Source organism: Lolium rigidum, chromosome 6 (genome assembly GCF_022539505.1).
Source record: "Lolium rigidum isolate FL_2022 chromosome 6, APGP_CSIRO_Lrig_0.1, whole genome shotgun sequence".
In the NCBI taxonomy this organism is placed as follows: domain Eukaryota; kingdom Viridiplantae; phylum Streptophyta; class Magnoliopsida; order Poales; family Poaceae; genus Lolium; species Lolium rigidum.
Window position 1 is genome coordinate 17,211,085 of NC_061513.1, and position 20,910 is coordinate 17,231,994.

The 20,910-nt window shown below is 44.3% G+C and overlaps 1 protein-coding gene across 1 annotated transcript; it reads left to right on the plus strand.

The window, feature by feature from the left end:
• Nucleotides 1–691: 691 nt before the first annotated feature.
• Nucleotides 692–2,019, plus strand: LOC124658979 (protein STRICTOSIDINE SYNTHASE-LIKE 10-like). Its single transcript, XM_047196957.1, has 3 exons — nt 692–948; nt 1,032–1,307; nt 1,432–2,019. Exons 1-3 carry the CDS (start codon nt 692–694, stop codon nt 1,904–1,906), a joined length of 1,008 nt encoding a protein of 335 aa, XP_047052913.1. The 3' UTR covers nt 1,907–2,019.
• Nucleotides 2,020–20,910: the final 18,891 nt, after the last annotated feature.

Sequence of the window (20,910 nt, forward strand, 5' to 3'; positions counted from 1 at the left end):
ATGGCATTTTTAAAAAGTGCCAGTAAAAAGATTCCATGGCATCTTTCAAAAGTGCCGGTAATACTAATTAGCCGCATTTCCGGAAGTGCCTTAAAATATAACTAACGGCACTTTCCTAAAAATGCCGGCAAAGACCTACCTCGACTGGATCAAATACAACATTTTTTTTCTGCCTCGAAAAATCATTGCCGGCACTTTTGGTACAATTACCGGCACTTTTAGGTGCCAGCAATCTGGGTACCTGACGTAGTGAGAGGGTCCGCCGCTGCCAGCGCCACCCGGGCTTTCCCCGGCTGCTCTCTCCGGCGGCGGGGGGCGTGGCAAGGGGTGAGTGGGGGCGGGATGGAGAAGGCTGGGGCGCTTCTGTCACCCGGGGGGGGGGGGCGAGGGGAGCAGAGCTCTATGTGTTCGAGCCGATTGTTCCTGCCATATATGATGGAACCGATCCATCATTCGGTTCGGCGCGCACACATCCATATCCATCCATAGATAAAGATTCTCCCCCAAGTCAAAAAAAAAAAAATGATAAGATTCTCCCCCACGTCAAACAGAAACAAGGAATACAGCTCCCCCACACGTGAAATAGCAAAAAAGGAATAAAGCTCCCATATCACGGTGGACTCTCTCATATAAAAGCAAACATTAGGCAACGGTTTTCAACCGGAAAAACTCTCGACCAAGAGAGATGCCGATGGGGCGGAGAAACTTGGTAGCCATAGTCGCCCTTGCCCTTGCGTGCCTAGTATCTGTAGCCACGGCTGAACAGATCAAGACCACCAACACGACCTCTAGCTACCATCTCCCCCTGCCCGACGGTGTCAGCGGCGCCGAGAGCATCGCGTTCTACGGCAAGGATGGGATCTACACCGGCGTCTCCGACGGCCGTGTTCTCAAGTGGCGTGGCCGCGCCGCCGGCTGGAGCACCTTCGCGTATAACTCCAATTTCAGGTTGGTATATACTAAGCATCGCATAGCAAAATAAATTGTGATTAGTTAGATGTATTTTAATTTTGTGTGACTTGCGCCTGTAGGAAACTTCCTCTATGCTCAGATTCTTCGGTGCCATCGCAAGAGAAGGAGAGCAAATGCGGGCGACCGCTTGGTGTCGAGTTCTACAGAAAAACCGGCGAACTATACATCGCGGATGCATACTTTGGGCTCATGAAGGTAGGGCCGAATGGCGGTGAAGCCGAGGTGCTAGCGAAAGAGGCGGGCGGTGTCCCCTTCCACTTTGTCAACGGCCTCGCGGTTGATCAGGCTACCGGCGATGTGTACTTCACCGATAGTAGCCTCAACTACACTCGGAGGTACACCCGATCATGTCTCAATTTACTCGTGATACGAACAGTCTGAATTAGGAGTAATAATATATAGATACGAGTAGAATATACTTAGCAATTATGAGTGTGATGGATCTATATATATGTGCAGGTTTAATTTGGGGATAACGATCACCAACGACACCAGCGGTCGCCTGCTCAAGTACGACGCACAGACAAAGCATGTCACGGTACTCGAGGCCAATCTCCCGTACCCGAACGGCGTCGCGCTCAGCCGCGACAGTAAGCATCTGGTGGTGGCGCACACGTGGCCATGTCAGGCGTTCAGGTACTGGCTCAAGGGACCCATGGCCGGCCAGTATGAGCTCTTCACGGAGCTCCCCGGGTACCCGGACAACGTGAGGCCAGACAACCAAGGTGGTTTCTGGGTGGCCCTGAACCGGGAGAGGCTGCAGCAGGCTCCGGTGAAGAAGCATTTGGTCGGCGTGCGTCTAAACGCTGACGGCAAGGAGGTCGAGGAGCTGACGGCCGTCTGGGATGTCACGCTCAGCGAGGTCGCGACCTTCAACGGCAAGCTCTGGCTCGGTTCCGTCGACCTTGACTACATCGGCGTGCTTGCTATTTGATTTAAGGTTTACGTACGTGCTAGAGTTAGTTTGTTACAGTATCGTCGTTGCCGATCTTCTAATTAGCTACTAGAAGAAGAAGAGTTAAAAGTCGTAGCTTCGTATCGTTTCATGTCAACCTGCATTCGTTTCTATATAGATGTAGTATTAGTGGATATATATATTGCACACTGGTATTAATTTTCTTTCCGTTCAATCTTTCGAAGTTATATATTCGCATGTACTATTTAAGATTGTCAGGAAGAGATGAAACAAGACAACAAAAACATGTTTGGCGGTTCCGCAGTTCCATCGGAAAAGCTAAAACATGTTTCCGTGCCGCAGTTCCATCGGAAAAGCTAAAATTGTGATGCTTATTCAAAGGGGCGTCTTGGGCGTTGCGGGAGATATTTTTACCGGATCGCCGCCTCCTCCAGCTGACATGTGTCCATATCTGACCTACAAGTAGCGAAAAATCTCCTTTTTTTTGCTTGCATGTGGCAAAAAATGGTTTGACAAAGAACAAAAGAAAATACACTTAGACGACCTTGTCGGACATATGGTAGAAAAACAAGTTAAACTATTGTAGCATGGTTGCCACATTTTTTTCCCGTGGTTTAAAAAGGTGCAAACAACATTGCTAGCATTTCGAGGACAGCAAATGTAGCAGAAATAAAATGAGTAAGTAGCAAATCATCGTTGACTTCAGAAAAATCCCAAAAACGTGATTCCCGATGTAGCAAATGTGGAGTATCGTTAGTAGCAGCCCTAGCCAAAAGGTGGTAGCAACTCCGTACAACACTTGCAGCATCGCCGAACCCCAGCAGGTAGAATCATCGGCCACATCCCATCGCAGCGCCGAGCACCACTGGTAGAAACCCTGGCTACTGTTGGTAGCAAATGTGCCCAGCACTTGCAGCATCGTCGGCCCTACCTTCACAACATCCAACTCCCGGTCTCTTCGGCTCCGACTCAAGAGTCGTCGAAGTCCCTGCATGGTGGGTTACCGCCCTACATGTGGCCCCAATCCAGGTTCAATGGCTATCGTGGCGGCGTTGGATGTTGCTCCGCCCACACGTGCACCAAACATTGTTGCACGAGACGACATGGCAGGACTCCCCTTCCCCAACATCCAATCATCTGCCATGGCTTTCATGGTCGCACTCGATGCTGCTTTATGCTTGCATCGAGTTTTGCTTCTTAGAAGGGCACCCGCATCACCGACCCATGCACTACCCATCAGCGACCAAAGCCCCCACGCCGCCATGGTGTCCGCCCCCATTCTGCGCGACTCCCTCGTCAATAAGATCCTCTAATCCCCCTGACGTGGGCATGACCCGTCGGTTTCCCACTCTTTAATATACCTCATGCGACATAACCGGAGACCCACCTGATGACCTGCTAAGGACCATATGAAGCCCAAGATGATCTGGCAACTATGAAGCATTCAAGGCCAATGTTCCTGACGTGCAAAAAAGGACATGCCTACGACAGGGGACCATAGAGTACTCCTTTAACTTGTAACCGACCCGGACATGATACCTAAAATCTAGCATTTTATATAAAAGCTACTCGTAGACACCTCGTAGACCACAAAATTAGGTTGCGCGTACAAAAAAAATCACCGGCCGGTAGTTAAATCGCCATGATTATTCCACAAAAATACTCTGTTAATTTGCTTCCACTAAAAGCAGTGCTTCCTTGGTCAAAATTTTGATGCAGTGACCGGAAAAACTGTACTAATTAATTTGCTACTATGTTTTAATAGTCAGACACAACTCATAATTTTCAAAACGTGAGATTTCTTTGGATAGATCGCTGATTTTTTTTTTTTTGAGCGGGGATAGATCACTGATTTATGGGAGCAGTTGCAGGCAAAATAATCTGACCTAAAACCAGGCCGAATAATGCCTGGCAGTTACAGGGAATCAAATGATCTGCATGCAACCTACGGCAGTAAACGAGTATTCAAGCTCTCGTAAATCGCACTGAAAGCCCCAAAGCTAAATTATTATTTTCATTTTATTTTCTCTCAAACCCTCTTTACAGTCCCCATAAGAACACGTTCGGTCGAGGCAGAGCAGTTTCCTCCGTCGCACTACAAAAGGAACGCCAACCGCTTTAGCGTATCCGAGACACACAATCCCATCTGCCACCATCGCTAGAACGAACCAATGTCCGGCGACGGCCGGCACGGCCGCGTCCGGCGCGGGTGGTCCCACCTCCCAGGCGACGTCCTCGACCAGGTTTACCGCCGGTGCTGTTCCTCGCGGTACGACCACATCCGCTTCGCCGCAGTCTGCACGTCGTGGCGCGCCGTCGCGTCGTGGCACCCGAAGCCGCCCGCCCTCCCCCTGCTGCTCCCATCCACCGGCGAGGCCAAGCGCGACCGGAAGGTGCGGGCGTACATCCTCGAGGACGGCAGAGCCTTGTGCCGCCCGCTTCCAGGGTTTCCATGGGGCAAGCGGATCGTCGGGTCCCACGACGGAGGCTGGGTGGCCGCCCTGGCCGGCACTCGCCTCTTCATCATGAACGTCTTCTCAGGCACCCGTGTCGCGCTCTCCGCCAAGCAGAGCATCGTCAGTGTAGAAGAGAACTACATCACGAAGGTCATCTTCTCAGAGGACCCTTCCTCTAGCGGCTGCATCCTCGCCGCGATGACCACGACGTGCAAGGTAGCGCTCTGCTGGATCGGCCTCGCGGGCGGCGGGTGGCTGACACGAGGATCTACCGGAGATGACCTCACCGACATCGCCTTCTGCAACGGCGGCGCCGATCTGTATGGCCTCTCGCGCCGTGCACTATATAGGTTCGTGATCGGCGCGGACGGAAAAGGGGCTCCCATGGTCACCCTCGTGCACCGAGTACAATTCGAAATGGGCGTCTTGAAAGACTGCTGGGACATGTCCCACGAGAGATACATCTTTGAGTTCCGCGGCAACCTAGCCATAGCTATGAAGTTCGCGCCGAGGATCTGCTGCTGTAAAAATCACTTCTTTAGGGTATTCGAGTTTGACGGCGTCGAGAACAAACCGACAGAGGTGACGAGCTTGGGTGACCATGCCTTGTTCTTGGGGCCGGAATGCAGCAAGGCCATACACATGCCCCTCACGGGTCGACGCGGCAGGATGGAACGGAACCGCATCTACTACTCTGAGAAACAACCATGTCCATGCCACAAGACCAAGTGCTTACAAAGGTTGGACTTAGGCAGCTACGCCCTGTATTACGGGGAAAACAAGGGCATGTTGAATCATTCGCAGAGAATTAGGTCTTCGGGGTACCATTACTATCATGAGAACGACACCAATGGTTGCACTTGGCTTCTGCCTCCGGACCTGTAATTCCTATTTCATGCATGTACCGAGCACTTATAAATTCCTCTTTCGCTGAGAAATTAATTTCTGCCATCGATTCGATAGTTTACAAGTAATCTTCTCTTTCGTACATGCATAGATTGTTTATCTATCTACAAGAATATGCCTACATACACACAGCTTAACGAACTAGTAGTTAAAATGAAAAAGTTTAGATATGCTATTCTCGGCAATCAAGTTTCCTGATGTGAAGGAGTGGACGCTTTTATATGTTTGGAACTTGTGTACGTACATGCTATCAATTTCCATCGTATCGAGTTTCTCATGTTATATGTTTTTTTTGCGAAATACATGTTATATGTTGTGCATATATACGACATGTGTCTTCATTATTTAGCAACATAAATTACAAAATTGTGATATCCAGAAAACAATTGTGATATACATTACGGAAAGTACTATTATGTACTCCCTCCGTTCCTTTCTATAATGCCTATTGTTTTTTCGCATTTGTTTCAGAATATAAGAGTAAAGCTATGTTTTTTTTTGCAAAAAACCCCTTCCACCGATCAGGTCAAGTCCATAAAATCTAAAAACCGATCTGATCATGTATTTGTGAGATTTGTTTTCAGTTTACAATTTTGTCTATGATATCGTTATGGGGTTTTGTGTCAAGCTAATTTCCGTGCCAAAAAACAATAGACACTATAGAAAGGAGCGGAGGGAGTATCATGCTGCTGTTATCGATGCGTCATTTTTCAAAATATTATTATTATAGGTTTTTTTAATTTCATAAATATTATGATTTTTTTTCTTTTTCAAAAATAGTATGGTATCAAGCTGGAGAATCCCGAAAGTGATCTCTCAGGCTAAGCTAACCCAGCAAGCAGAAACCTTGGGCCCCGCCCAGCGACATAAAAAGTCGGACGAGTCTAACCCAGGTGGACTGGTCAGGCTGGCCTAACCCGACTGAAGTCGATGGACAGGACAACGATCCAGCAATACTGGATATAATTTAATATCCTCATGAAGACGATGACTAGAAATAAATTTACACCTACCTTTCCTCACGAAAGTCGTAACCAAGAGATGATACAAATTTTCTTCTTTTCTTCTTTTATGAATATTTCTCTTCATTCGTATATTTGTCGCTGAAATGTATATATGTATACATATGAGGTATAAGTTGTGTAATATAGCTGAGATGTGGTACTGTATTTGCATGAGTGTTTAGCTGGGCATACAACTGCTACTATCATGGTTTGCATATAGAACTAGTCGGTTCTGTATAAAACATTTGCAATGTATACACAATCAGCATACGAGGAAAGAAAAAAAGGTCGTTCACGACCATACAAAATAGAAACGGTCCATGTTGAAAAGTTATTTTCGAAGGGCATCTTTTTATCAATCGGCGTATAACTCCCTCGGCAAAGCCACTATCGCCGTCGGCGTAGCCCGGCCCTCGGCGTAGCCTACGCCGACGGCAAAACCCTCGGCATAGACTTTTAAAAAATTCAAATTTCCCTTTACCAAAAAAAAATCACAAAAAAGATCAAAAAAAATATTTTTTCCTATATGCCGGGAGAGGCTGCTGAACCGGGAGAGGCTGCAGCAGGCTCCGGTGAAGAAGCATTTGGTCGGCGTGCGTCTAAACGCTGACGGCAACGAGGTCGAGGAGCTGACGGCCGTCTGGGATGTCACGCTCAGCGAGGTCACGACCTTCAACGGCAAGCTCTGGCTCGGTTCCGTCGACCTTGACTACATCGGCGTGCTTGCTATTTGATTTAAGGGCATCTCCAACGGGGCGACGCAAACGGACGTTTTTCGTCCATTTGCGTCTGCGCGGACAAAAAACGCGCTCCAGCGGCTAGACGCAAAACGTCCGCTGTGTCCGTCCTGACGCAAACGTGGACCAAATATGCGCCAGGAATGCGTCTGTGCGGACGCGTCCACGCGTCCGTTTGCGTCCGTTTGGTCTGCATGCAGCCTTCTCTCTCCTCATTTAATCACGCATGCGGTCATTCCTAGCCACAGAAATAGAATCTTTTCTTCTCTCTCCTCTCTAATCACCGCATGCGGTCAAATACATGCGTCTCTGCTGCTGGAGGAGGGGCAGACGCATGCGGACATGCGGATGTTTTTGTGTCCGTGCGTGACGCTGATGTCTACGGGTGCTTCTATTCTTGTAGACAGTGTTGGGCCTCCAAGAGCAGAGGTTTGTAGAACAGCAGCAAGTTTCCCTTAAGTGGATTACCCAAGGTTTATCGAACTCGGGGAGGAAGAGGTCAAAGATATCCCTCTCATTCAACCCCGCAACCACAAAGCAAGAAGTCTCTTGTGTCCCCAACACACCTAATAGGTGTACTAGTTCGACGAAGAGATAGTGAAATACAAGTGGTATGAATGAATATGAGCGAGTAGTACGGCGCGAGAAAATAGCTTACTGGCATGCGGTTGATGGTAGTAATATTGCAGGAAGTAAACAAGCGGTAGTAACTCAGCGGTAGTAACGCGATAAAACAGTAACAAGCAGCGATAGCAGTATTTAGGAACAAGACCTAGGGAATAGACTTTCACTAGTGGACACTCTCAACATTGATCACATAACAGAATAGACAAATGCATACTCTACACTCTTGTTGGATGATGAACACATTGCGTAGGATTACACGAACCCACAATGCCGGAGTTAACAAGCTCCACAATTAATGTTCATATTTTAGTAACCTTATAGTGTAAGATAGATCAAAAGACTAAACCAAGTACTAACATAGCATGCACACTGTCACCTTCATGCATATGTAGGAGGAATAGATCACATCAATATTATCATAGCAATAGTTAACTTCGCAATCGACAAGAGATCATGATCATAGCATAAACCAAGTACTAACACGGTGCACACACTGTCACCATTACACCGTGCAGGAGGAATAAAACTACTTTAATAACATTGCTAGAGTAGCACATAGATAAATTGTGATACAAAACACATTGCAATCATAAAGAGATATAAATAAGCACTTCACTATGCCATTCATAACGGTGAATAAGTATTACGTGAAATATAGCCTAAGAGACCCACACGGTGCACACACTTGTCACCTTTACACACGTGGGACAAGGAGTCTCCGGAGATCACATAAGTAAAACTCACTTGACTAGCATAATGACATCTAGATTACAAGCATCATCATATGAATCTCAATCATGTAAGGCAGCTCATGAGATTATTGTATTGAAGTACATAGGAGAGACATGAACCACATAGCTACCGGTACAGCCCCGAGCCTCAATGGAGAACTACTCCCTCCTCATGGGAGCGAGCGGCGGTGATGAAGATGGCGGTGGAGATGGCAGCGGTGTCGATGGACAAGCCTTCGGGGGCACTTCCCCGTTCCGGCAGGGTGCCGGAACAGAGACTCCTGTCCCCCAGATCTTGGCTTCGCGATGGCGGCGGCTCTGGAAGGTTTCGCGTACCGTGGCTTCCTCTCTAAGGGTTTTCGATGCAGGGGCTTTAAATAGGCGAAGAGGCGGCGCAGGAGGGTCGAAGGGGTGCCCTCACCACCAGGTGGCGCGGCCAGGCCTGGGCCCGCACCCAGGTGTGGTGTGGGGCCCCCCTGGCCCATCTCTGGCCCCTCTTCGGTGATCTGGAAGCTTCCGGGAAAAATAGGAACCTGGGCGTTGATTTCGGTCCAATTCCGAGAATATTTCGTTACTAGGATTTACGAAACCAAAAACAGCGAGAAAACGAGAGCTGGCACTTCGGCATCTTGTTAATAGGTTAGTTCCAGAAAATGCACGAATATGACATAAAATGTGCATAAAACATGTAGGTATCATCAATAAAGTGGCATGGAACATAAGAAATTATCGATACGTTGGAGACGTATCAGCATCCCCAAGCTTAGTTCTGCTCGTCCCGAGCAGGTAAAACGATAACAAAGATAATTTCTGAAGTGACATGCCATCATAAACTTGATCATACTATTTGTAAACATATGTAATGAATGCAGCGATCAAAACAATGGTAATGACATGAGTAAACAAGTGAATCATATAGCAAAGACTTTTCATGAATAGTACTTCAAGACAAGCATCAATAAGTCTTGCATAAGAGTTAACTCATAAAGCAATAAATCAAAGTAAGGTATTGAAGCAACACAAAGGAAGATTAAGTTTCAGCGGTTGCTTTCAACTTATAACATGTATATCTCATGGATATTGTCGACATAAAGTAATATAACAAGTGCAATATGCAAGTATGTAGGAATCAATGCACAGTTCACACAAGTGTTTGCTTCTTAAGGTGGAGGGAGATAGGTAAACTGACTCAACAATAAAAGTAAAAGAAAGGTCCTTCATAGAGGAAAGCATCGATTGATGTATTTGTGCTAGAGCTTTTATTTTGAAAACATGAAACAATTTTGTCAACGGTAGTAATAAAGCATATGAGTTATGTAAATTATATCTTACAAGTTGCAAGCCTCATGCATAGTATACTAATAGTGCCCGCACCTCGTCCTACTTAGCTTGGACTACCGGATCTTTGCATGCCATGTTTCAACCAAGTGTCACAAAGGGGTACCTCCATGCCGCCTGCACAAAGGTCTAAGGAGAATGCTCGCATTTTGGATTTCTCGCTTTTGATTATTCTCAACTTAGACATCCATACCGGGACAACATGGACAACAGATAATGGACTCCTCTTAAATGCATAAGCATGTAGCAACAATTATTATTCTCATATGAGATTGAGGATATATGTCCAAAACTGAAACTTCAACCATGATTCATGGCTTTAGTTAGCGGCCCAATGTTCTTCTCTAACAATTTTGCATGCTCCAATCACTAAAATGATAGATCCTTCGGACAAGACGGACATGCATAGCAACTCACATGATATTCAACAATAGTTGATGGCGTTCCCCAGAAGCGTGGTTATCGCACAACAAGCAACTTAATAAAAGATAAAGTGCATAAGTACATATTAATTACTACGATAGTTTTTAAGGCTATTTTGTCCCATGAGCTATATACTGCAAAGGTGAATGATGGAATTTTAAAGGTAGCACTCAAGCAATTTACTTTGGAATGGCGGAGAAATACCATGTAGTAGGTAGGTATGGTGGACACAAATGGCGTAGTAGTTGGCTCAAGGATTTTGGATGCATGAGAAGTATTCCCTCTCGATACAAGGTTTAGGCTAGCAAGGTAATTTGAAGCAAACACAAGGATGAACCGGTGCAGCAAAACTCACATAAAAGACATATTGTAAACATTATAAGAATCTACACCGTCTTCCTTGTTGTTTAAACTCAATACTAGAAATTATCTAGACCTTAGAGAGACCAAATATGCAAATCAAATTTTAGCAAGCTCTATGTATTTCTTCATTAATGGGTGCAAAGTATATGATGCAAGAGCTTAAACATGAGCACAACAATTGCCAAGTATCACATTATCCAAGACATTTTACCAATTACTACATGTAGCATTTTCCAATTCCGACCATATAACAATTTAACGAAGAGGAAACTTCGCCATGAATATTATGAGCTAAGAACACATGTGTTCATACGAACCAGCGGAGCGTGTCTCTCTCCCACACAAGGATGAACTTATTCAGAGAATGAAAATAACAAAACAGAAATAAAAGCACACACAGACGCTCCAAGTAAAATACATAAGATGTGACCGAATAAAAATATAGTTTCAAGAGAAGGAACCTGATACTTTGTCGATGAAGAAGGGGATGCCTTGGGCATCCCCAAGCTTAGATGCTTGAGTCTTCTTGAAATATGCAGGGGTGAACCACGGGGGCATCCCCAAGCTTAGAGCTTTCACTCCTCTTGATCATAGTATATCATACTCCTCTCTTGACCCTTGAAAACTTCATTCACACCAAACTTCAAGCAAACTCATTAGAGGGTTAGTGCATAATCAAAAATTCACATGTTCAGAGGTGACACAATCATTCTTAACACTTCTGGACATTGCACAAAACTTCTGAAAGTTAATGCAACAAAGAAACCCATTCAACTTAACAAAAGCGGCAATGCGAAATAAAAGGCAGAATCTGTCAAAAACAGAACAGTCCGTAAAGACGAATTTTAAAATGGCACCAGACTTGCTCAAACGGAAAAACTCAAAACTAATGAAAGTTGCGTACATATCTGAGGATCACGCTCGTAAATTGGCAGATTTTTTCGAATTTTCTACAGAGACTTGTGCCCAGATTCGTGACAGACAGCAATGCTGTTTCTGCGCAGCGATCCCAAATATAACATCAACTTTAGCATAGAAACTTTACTTGGCACAAAAACATGATAAGGAGAGGTTGCTACAGTAGTAAACAACTTCCAAGACTCAATAAAACAAAAATTGCTGTAGTAAAATAAACACATGGGTTATCTCCCAAGAAGTTCTTTCTTTATAGCCATTAAGATGGGCTCAGCAGTTTTAATGATGCACTCGCAAGAAATAAGAGTTGAGGCAAAAGAGAGCATCAAGAGGCAAATTCAAAACACATTTAAGTCTAACATGCTTCCTATGCATAGGAATCTTGTAAATAAACAAGTTCATGAAGAGCAAAGTAACAAGCATAGGAAGATAAAACAAGTGTAGCTTCAAAAATTTCAGCACATAGAGAGGTATTTTAGTAACATGAAAATTTTTACAACCATATTTTCCTCTCTCATAATAACTTTCAGTAGCAACATGAGCAAACTCAACAATATAACTATCACATAAAGCATTCTTATCATGAGTCTCATGCATAAAATAATTACTACTCCCAACATAAGCATAGTCATTCTTATTAATTGTAGTGGGAGCAAATTCAACAAAGTAGCTATCAAATATAGGAGGTATATTGTAATCATAATCAAATTTATCCTCCATAACAGGTGGTAACAAAAGACTACTATCATTATAATCATCATAAATGGGAGGCAAAGTATCATCAAAGTAAATTTTCTCCTCAATGCTTGGGGGGCTAAAGAGATCATTTTCATCAAAACCGACCTCCCCAAGCTTAGAATTTTCCATAGCATTAGCAACAATGGTGTTCAAAGCATTCATATTAATAACATTCCCATTAGCATGCATATAAAGTTCCATGGGTTTTTTAATTCTCTCTTCAAACACATCATGTCCTAATTCAAGATAAAGTTTATAAAGATCTCTCATATTTTTGTTGTTTTCCATTATGCCTAACTCGTGTAAACAAGAAACCAAATGTCGCAATTGCAGAGTCTAAAGGAAATAGCTTCGAGCACACACACAATGGCGCCAGAAAAGTACTGTTACCCGGAACCGAAGTATGAGTGCCTTTTACCTTTCCTCCCCGGCAACGGCGCCAGAAAAGTTCTTGGCGCGTAGTTGACGAGGGAGGAAAAGTGCTTAGTTGCCGGGCTTGCCAATGTGTGAGTGCCGTTTACCTTCCCTCCCAGCAACGGCGCTTGAAAAGTGCTTGATGTCTACGGGTGCTTCTATTCTTGTAGACGGTGTTGGGCCTCCAAGAGCGAGAGGTTTGTAGAACGACAGCAAGTTTCCCTTAAGTGGATTACCCAAGGTTTATCGAACTCAGGGAGGAAGAGGTCAAAGATATCCCTCTCATGCAACCCCGCAACCACAAAGCAAGAAGTCTCTTGTGTCCCCAACACACCTAATAGGTGTACTAGTTCGGCGAAGAGATAGTGAAATACAAGTGGTATGAATGAATATGAGCAAGTAGTACGGCGCTGTAAAATAGCTTACCGGCATGCGCTTGATGGTAGTAATATTGCGGGAAGTAAACAAGCAGTAGTAACTCAGCAGTAGTAACGCAGTAAAACAGTAACAAGCAGCGATAGCAGTATTTAGGAACAAGGCCTAGGGAATAGACTTTCACTAGTGGACACTCTCAACATTGATCACATAACAGAATAGATAAATGCATACTCTACACTCTTGTTGGATGATGAACACATTGCGTAGGATTACACGAACCCTCAATGCCGGAGTTAACAAGCTCCACAATTAATGTTCATATTTTAGTAACCTTATAGTGTAAGATAGATCAAAAGACTAAACCAAGTACTAACATAGCATGCACACTGTCACCTTCATGCATATGTAGGAGGAATAGATCACATCAATATTATCATAGCAATAGTTAACTTCGCAATCTACAAGAGATCATGATCATAGCATAAACCAAGTACTAACACGGTGCACACACTGTCACCATTACACCGTGCAGGAGGAATAAAACTACTTTAATAACATTGCTAGAGTAGCACATAGATAAATTGTGATACAAAACACATTGCAATCATAAAGAGATATAAATAAGCACTTCACTATGCCATTCATAACAGTGAATAAGTATTCTCGTGAAATATAGCCTAAGAGACCCACACGGTGCACACACTTGTCACCTTTACACACGTGGGACAAGGAGTCTCCGGAGATCACATAAGTAAAACTCACTTGACTAGCATAATGACATCTAGATTACAAGCATCATCATATGAATCTCAATCATGTAAGGCAGCTCATGAGATTATTGTATTGAAGTACATAGGAGAGAGATGAACCACATAGCTACCGGTACAGGCCCCGAGCCTCAATGGAGAACTACTCCCTCCTCATGGGAGCAGCAGCGGTGATGAAGATGGCGGTGGAGATGGCAGCGGTGTCGATGGAGAAGCCTTACGGGGCACTTCCCGTTCCGGCGAGGTGCCGGAACAGAGACTCCTGTCCCCGGATCTTGGCTTCGCGATGGCGGCGGCTGCGGAAGGTTTCGCGTACCGTGGCTTCCTCTCTAAGGGTTTTCGATGCAGGGGCTTTAAATAGGCGAAGAGGCGGCGCAGGAGGGTCGAAGGGGTGCCCTCACCACCAGGTGGCGCGGCCAGGCCTGGGCCCGCGCCCAGGTGTGGTGTGGGCCCCCCTGGCCCATCTCTGGCCCCTCTTCGGTGATCTGGAAGCTTCCGGGAAAAATAGGAACCTGGGCGTTGATTTCGTCCAATTCCGAGAATATTTCGTTACTAGGATTTCTGAAACCAAAAACAGCAGAAAACAGGAACTGGCACTTCGGCATCTTGTTAATAGGTTAGTTCCAGAAAATGCACGAATATGACATAAAATGTGCATAAAACATGTAGGTATCATCAATAAAGTGGCATGGAACATAAGAAATTATCGATACGTTGGAGACGTATCAGACGCAAACGGACATAATTATGTGTCGCCCCGCTGGAGATGCCCTAAGGTTTACGTACGTGCCAGAGTTAGTTTGTTAGAGTATCGTCGTTGCCGATCTTCTAATTAGCTACTAGAAAAGGAAGAGTTAAAAGTCGTAGCTTCGTATGGTTTCATGTCAACCTGCATTCGTTTCTATACACGTGTAATATTAGTGGATATATATATTGCACACTGCTATTAATTTTCTTTCTATTCAATCTTTCGAAGTTATATATTCACATATATTTCAGATTGTCAGGAAGAGATGAAACAAGACAACAAAAACATGTTTCGCGGTGCAGCGCAGTTCTTCCATCGGAAAAGCTAAAACAATATAAAATTGTGATGCCTATTCGAAGGGGCGTGTCGGGTGTTGCGGGAGATTTTTTACCTCATCGCCGCCTCCTCCAGATGACATGTGTCCATATTGAGTAACAGTAAAATTCACCTAGCTAGGAACCACCACAGCCATTTGAAGCCCTCTGCCGTTGGATCCTACCACCCGATGCTCCAGATCATCCTTGTATTCCCGCGGCATTGCTAAGCGTTTCCTTCGTTAATCAGCGCTAAACAGGCCAGCCTAACGTGTCAGGGCGTCTACTCCGCAGATCGAATTAGGAGAATTCTGGTTAATTGGGCCCTAAAGTTCAGACGGGTCGTAATTTGAGGCCTCTTTCTTCCGCATTTGAGGCCTCACATAAAAAAAGAACGAACGAACGGACGCACGCACGACCTTTCGTTTCTTTCCTTTCCTCTTCCCTTCTTCCTGGCGGCCGTCGTTTCCCCATCCCCTGCCACTCGCGTGAACAACTGCTCCCTTTGCGCGCGATTGGCGTCGGCCAAGAAACTGTCGAGACGATGCCCTTCTTCTCCGGCATCGGCGTACTGCTAATGGCGGCCAGGCTAAATGGCCTTCCTCGATGCGTAGACTGTTGATTCCTTACTAATTTGGGGATCATTCGTACGGTTTACTGGTGATTCTGAATTGGGGAGAAAGGAGCTTCCCCATACCACGGTTAAAATCGGCGGGTAATCCATGTGCTTCTTTCTCCTGATGCTCTAAATTGTTTCAGTATTAAGATGTACTCCTTCTGTTCATGTTTAATCTACGTAACATATGTACATTAGTACATACATAAGATATTCCATGTGCTGCACTCACGTTGATTTATTCCAAACAGAGGGAGCACTGTGTAAGCCTTTTATTTAAGTTCTGGTCAATTCGTTTGTTGGTTGGATCCAAATACCTGCTGGTTGGAGATCTGATGGACTTCCTCTCATATCACAAATTGCAAAATATAACTGGCTTGGAGTACGGGGTTCGTACTAGATTTTGATTATGCCTGTACTGTCTGTCAATACTGAGCAAGTAACCTGAACCAAGGACATCTTTTCCTATTTATGTGCTATATTTTTAGGGTTCTTTATGTGGCACATACGAATATACGATAGTGGTTTTGTGTGGGTATGCTTGTTTCTTATCTTATATTGAACTATTTTATTTCAAATATTATGCACTCTCTACTCCGAATTTGATGTCACTGATTTGTCTAGATTCGCATGTATCTGTACAGTGCGACAAGTAATTCAGGATAGCGGAAGTATAATATATATATGTGAGCTACCTGAAAATCAATATCCAAGAAAATAATAAGTATTTTTATCGGTTCCTTTTAGAAGTAATCCTAACTGTAGTTTTATAGGTATGTTGAGAAAACGTCCCGCATGGCTGTTTGCACAACTAGATATGGGCCTTTTGGGTGTTGGACAAACTGCAACAGTTCAAAGGGGGAGGCATAGCGTGAGGTGCACTGGTTTTGCTAAAAAAAGGCATATGTTTTTTAATGAATTTGATAATATGAACAATCAGGATAGGTATGAAATACGCTTTGATGTTTTGCTACTAGAATTAAGTTCCCACGGTATTAAATACTAATATCTACTCCTTCTTATTATTCAAGGGTGATTATTCCTTAAGGCATTGAGAAAACAGTATCAAGTAAATCAAAGTCAGGAATTTCCCACCCCTGTAAGCTTGACCAATGTTATTGCTGCAACATACTTGAGTTGGAGGAAGGTAACTTGAGTTGCTTGCATGAACGTTATAGTGGCACTCTTAAATCTACAGATCATGATGAGCTCACATAAATGCAAAGATTTTCTCCAATTTTAAATAGGGTATCTTTTAAAAATAAATGTAGGAAGAATTTATATGAACATTGAATTATCCAGTAGTATTGCTGACTTATAGTTCAAGATTTTTTGATGACCTGCTATTTATTCCATTGAGTTGCAGGTATGTCATTTCCTATGACACCAACGAAAGTGCACTGACTGAAGTATTCTCCAGCATGGCAATGTTACCTAAAGTGCTAACCTATCGGTTTTGATCTATTGTTTGCGTTGATCATATATTATCCTCTTACTACAATGAAAGTAATATGGCATATATCCTGTGGCTAGGAAATCTAAAGGATATAGTTTTCTCAAGTTCCTTAAAAAAAGGTGATGCCGCTACTACATTGGAGAAGGTGAGTAACAAGTTAAAATATGTTTCATTGCTTCCCTGGATATACACATGTCAAGTTTTGCAGCATAATATGCAACACTCAGAACAGTTCTTCTCCTTATGCACACAACTTTGACACATTTGTTTGAGCTGCTTATTGGAATGAACATATGATGCGCTGTGCAAACAACCGATGGTCAGTATGGTGCTTATTTGATTTCATTTCTTTTATTCACATTATATGATAGTAAATGAAGATATTGATTCTTGGACATGTGCCTACGGTCATACATTATCATTGCCATCGATACATACTGTCACTTTAGTTTCTGTAACAAATGTATTGGTTATTCTGTTTTACACTTTTACTAGGCTTGCCTGAGAAGTTCAGTTGTGCGCAGCCCGTAAAAATCATTTGCATGCTTTGAGTTGGACGATTCATGCTTTGGTGTTGTTTCATTTAATGTGTATGATTTATAAACCTGTACTGTAGTATCTTGGGCCTCGAAGCTCATTTTCATATTTCCTCTTGATATTGTTCCTCCCATTGTTTGGAAAGCCTTTCAAACTGTCTTGCAATCAGATGTCACTATGCATTGAATTTACCCTTTGATTTCCTGCACAAACACATTATTTTTCTTTTATGATGGCTACTTACGCTATTTTTTCTCCAGATTCCTTTGGGATATGCGCTATCTTTAAAGAGGACTTCTTGCTAATTGGATTCCTTGCATGATCATTCAGATGAAGTGGTCGAAAACCAGAGTAGCGGACTGTGTGAGGTTACTGATGCGCGTAGATGTACACGTCCGTTGAGAACGCCAAGAGGAAGGTGTGATGCGCACAGCAGCAAGTTTTTCCTCAGAAAGAAACCAAGGTTATCGAACCAGTAGGAGCCAAGAAGCACGTGAAGGTTGTTGGTGGAGGAGTGTAGTGCGGCGCAACACCAGTGAAACCGGCGCCAACGTGGAACCTGCACAACACAATCAAAGTACTTTGCCCCAACGTAACAGTGAGGTTGTCAATTTCACCGGCTTGCTGAAAACAAAGGATTAAGCGTATCGAGTGGAAGATGGTGTTTGTTTGGAAAGAACAGTAAAAACAGTAGAATGTATTCAGATGTAAAAGAATGGACCGGGGTCCACAGTTCACTAGTGGTGTCTCTCCAATAAGATAACTAACATGCTGGGTGAACAAATTACAGGCGAGCAATTGTCAAATAAAGATTCAATACATATCAACGATGATTACTATGTGATTTAATCAGGGCATTACGACAAAGTACATAGACCGCTATCCAGCATGCATCTATGCCTAAATAATCCACCTTCAGGTTATCATCCGAACCTCTTCCGGTGATGATTCCCCTCTCCGGCAGGGTGCCGGAGGCGATCTCCTGAATCCACCGAGATGAGATTGGCGGCGGCGGCCTCTCAGTAATGTTTTCCGTATCGTGGCTCTCGGTACAGGGGGTTTCGCGACGAAGGCTATTTGTAGGCGGAAGGGTAGGTCAAGTGGCGGCACGAGGGCCCCACACACCAGGGCCGCGCGGCCAGGGGCCAGGCCGCGCCGCCCTGTTGTGTCGGCGCCTCATGGCCCCACTTCGTACCTCCCTCGGTCTTCTGGAAGCTTCGTGTAAAAATAGGCCCCTGGGCGTTGATTTCGTCCAATTCCGAGAATATTTCCTTACTAGTATTTCTGAAACCAAAAACAGCAGAAAAACAGCAACTGGCACTTCGGCATCTTGTTAATAGGTTAGTGCCGGAAAATGTATAATAATGCTGTAAAATATGTATAAAACATTCAAGTATCGTAATAAAAGTAGCATGCAATATAAGAAATTATAGATACGTTTGAGACGTATCAGTTACCAGTGGATACAATGATTCTGAACAATGCTAGATGTGTACTGCAAGTAGAGGTTACTTACTTTCCACATCTATAAGTAAGTTGTATAAAACTCAGTTCTGCAAATTCAAAAGTGATTTTATTAGCTTCAACGCCTATTCTAATTAGTACCCTATCAATATACTTATATTATTTGTTATTCTAATAGTATACTGATTCTACTTATGTTGCGTAGCTTTCTAAATATTTGGAGTTTTCTCCCCCTTTCTTTTGATGTTGCTACAATTGTCAATTATGTGAAGTTATGATCCTATGGGGATGCTTATAATTACCCATTTGACAGGTACATGTGTTGCAGAAAACTAACTAGCGTGATGTCTGGCATGTATCTTATCTTATGCCGCCTCTAATTGTTCCTACCATGGCTACACCCAAATTTACGTGTACTTTTCACTTCAAATTGTGTATTATGAAACTTTGCTCCATAGCTCATAACATTTAATGTTTGTATATCCTTTTATCTTATGGATCTGCAAAAGGATTTGTAAGTCTCTTGCAAGCTGACCTACACAAAGATATACAAAATTATTATTTGAACTTTGAAGTGCCCATCTGCAGGTGTAGTCCATGCTATGAACTTAGTCACCGTAATTCAATTTCTTCACAGATATTAGTACTATTCATTTTTCTCAGATATTTCTATTTTTCTTTGGTTAAAGTAGACGGGCGCAGCAACGCGCGCTTTAATGTTCTAGTCTGACCTAAAACCCACAATTACTTCTATGTAGCGAAAACTCTTTTTTTTGCATGGATGTGGCAAAAAATGGTTTGACAAAAAAACAAAAGAAAATACCCTTAGACGACCTTGTCAGACATATGGTTGAAAACAAGTTATACTATTGTGGCATGGTTGCCGCATTTTTCTTGTGGGTAAAAAAGGTGCAAACAACATTGCTAGCATTTCGAGGACAACAAATGTAGTAGAAATAAAATGAGTAAGTAGCAAATCGTCGATGACTTCAGAAAAATCCCCAAAAACGTGATTCCCAATGTAGCAAATGTGGAGTATCGTTGGTAGCATCCCTGGCCACCGGTGGTAGCAACTCCGTACAACACTTCCAGCATCACCAAACCCCAGCTGGTAGAATCATTGGCGACATCCCATCGCAGCGCCGAGCACCACTGGTAGAGACCCCGGCTATTGTTGGTAGCAAATGTTCCAAGCACTTGTAGCACCGTCGACCCTACCTTCACAACATCCAAATCCCTGTCTTTTCGGCTCTGACTCGAGAGTTGTCGAAGTCCCTGCATGGTGGGTTACCGCCCCACCTGTGGCCCCAATCCAGCCTCAATGGCTATCGTGGCGGCGTTGGATGTTGCTCCGCCCACACCTGCACCAAACGTTGTTGCACAAGGCGACATGGCGGGACTCCCCTTCCCAAACATCCAATCATCTGCCATGGCTTTCATGGTCGCACTAGACGCTGCTTTGTGCTTGCATCGAGTTTTGCTTCTTAGAAGGGCACCTACATCGATGACCCATGCACTACCCGCCAACGACCAAAACCCCCACGCCGCCATGGTGTCTGCCCCCATTCTGCGCGACTCCCTCCTCAATAAGATCATCTGATCCCCTTGACGTGGGCATGACCCGTCGGGTGCCCACTCTTAACATACCTCATGCGACATAACTGGAGACCCACCTGATGACCTGCTAAGGACCATGAAGCCCAAGATGATCTGGCAACTATGAAGGATTCAAGGCCAATGTTCCTGACGTGCAGAACAAGGACATGCCTACGACATGGGACCATCACTAGTGGAAAACAGGGCTTTCGTGGGAGCCTTTTGTCGCGGGCACGCCTGCACCCGCGACAAATGGCCTGGCCACGTCGCCCAGAAACCATGTGGAGCGGGCAGGGCTTTTTGTCGCGCCCTTTTGTCGCGGGCCGTATCTCGACCCGCGACAAAAGGTGTCCGAGTGCTGGAGCTTCCTGTCGGCACCCCTTTTGTCGCGGGTCGTAATACGGCCCGCGACCAAAGGGCCATGGCTATATATAGACACGCAGCCAGCCCCCCACCTTATTTTTTCCTTTGTGGTGAAGGTGGAGGTGTATGCT

Bases quoted from the DNA above. Each gene is read 5' to 3' on its own strand.
- LOC124658979 (XM_047196957.1), top strand. From the start codon at position 692: ATGGGGCGGAGAAACTTGGTAGCCATAGTCGCCCTTGCCCTTGCGTGC. The intron at 949-1,031 runs GTTGGTATATAC...TTGCGCCTGTAG, and splicing joins GCGTATAACTCCAATTTCAG to GAAACTTCCTCTATGCTCAG. The intron at 1,308-1,431 runs GTACACCCGATC...ATATATGTGCAG, and splicing joins AGCCTCAACTACACTCGGAG to GTTTAATTTGGGGATAACGA.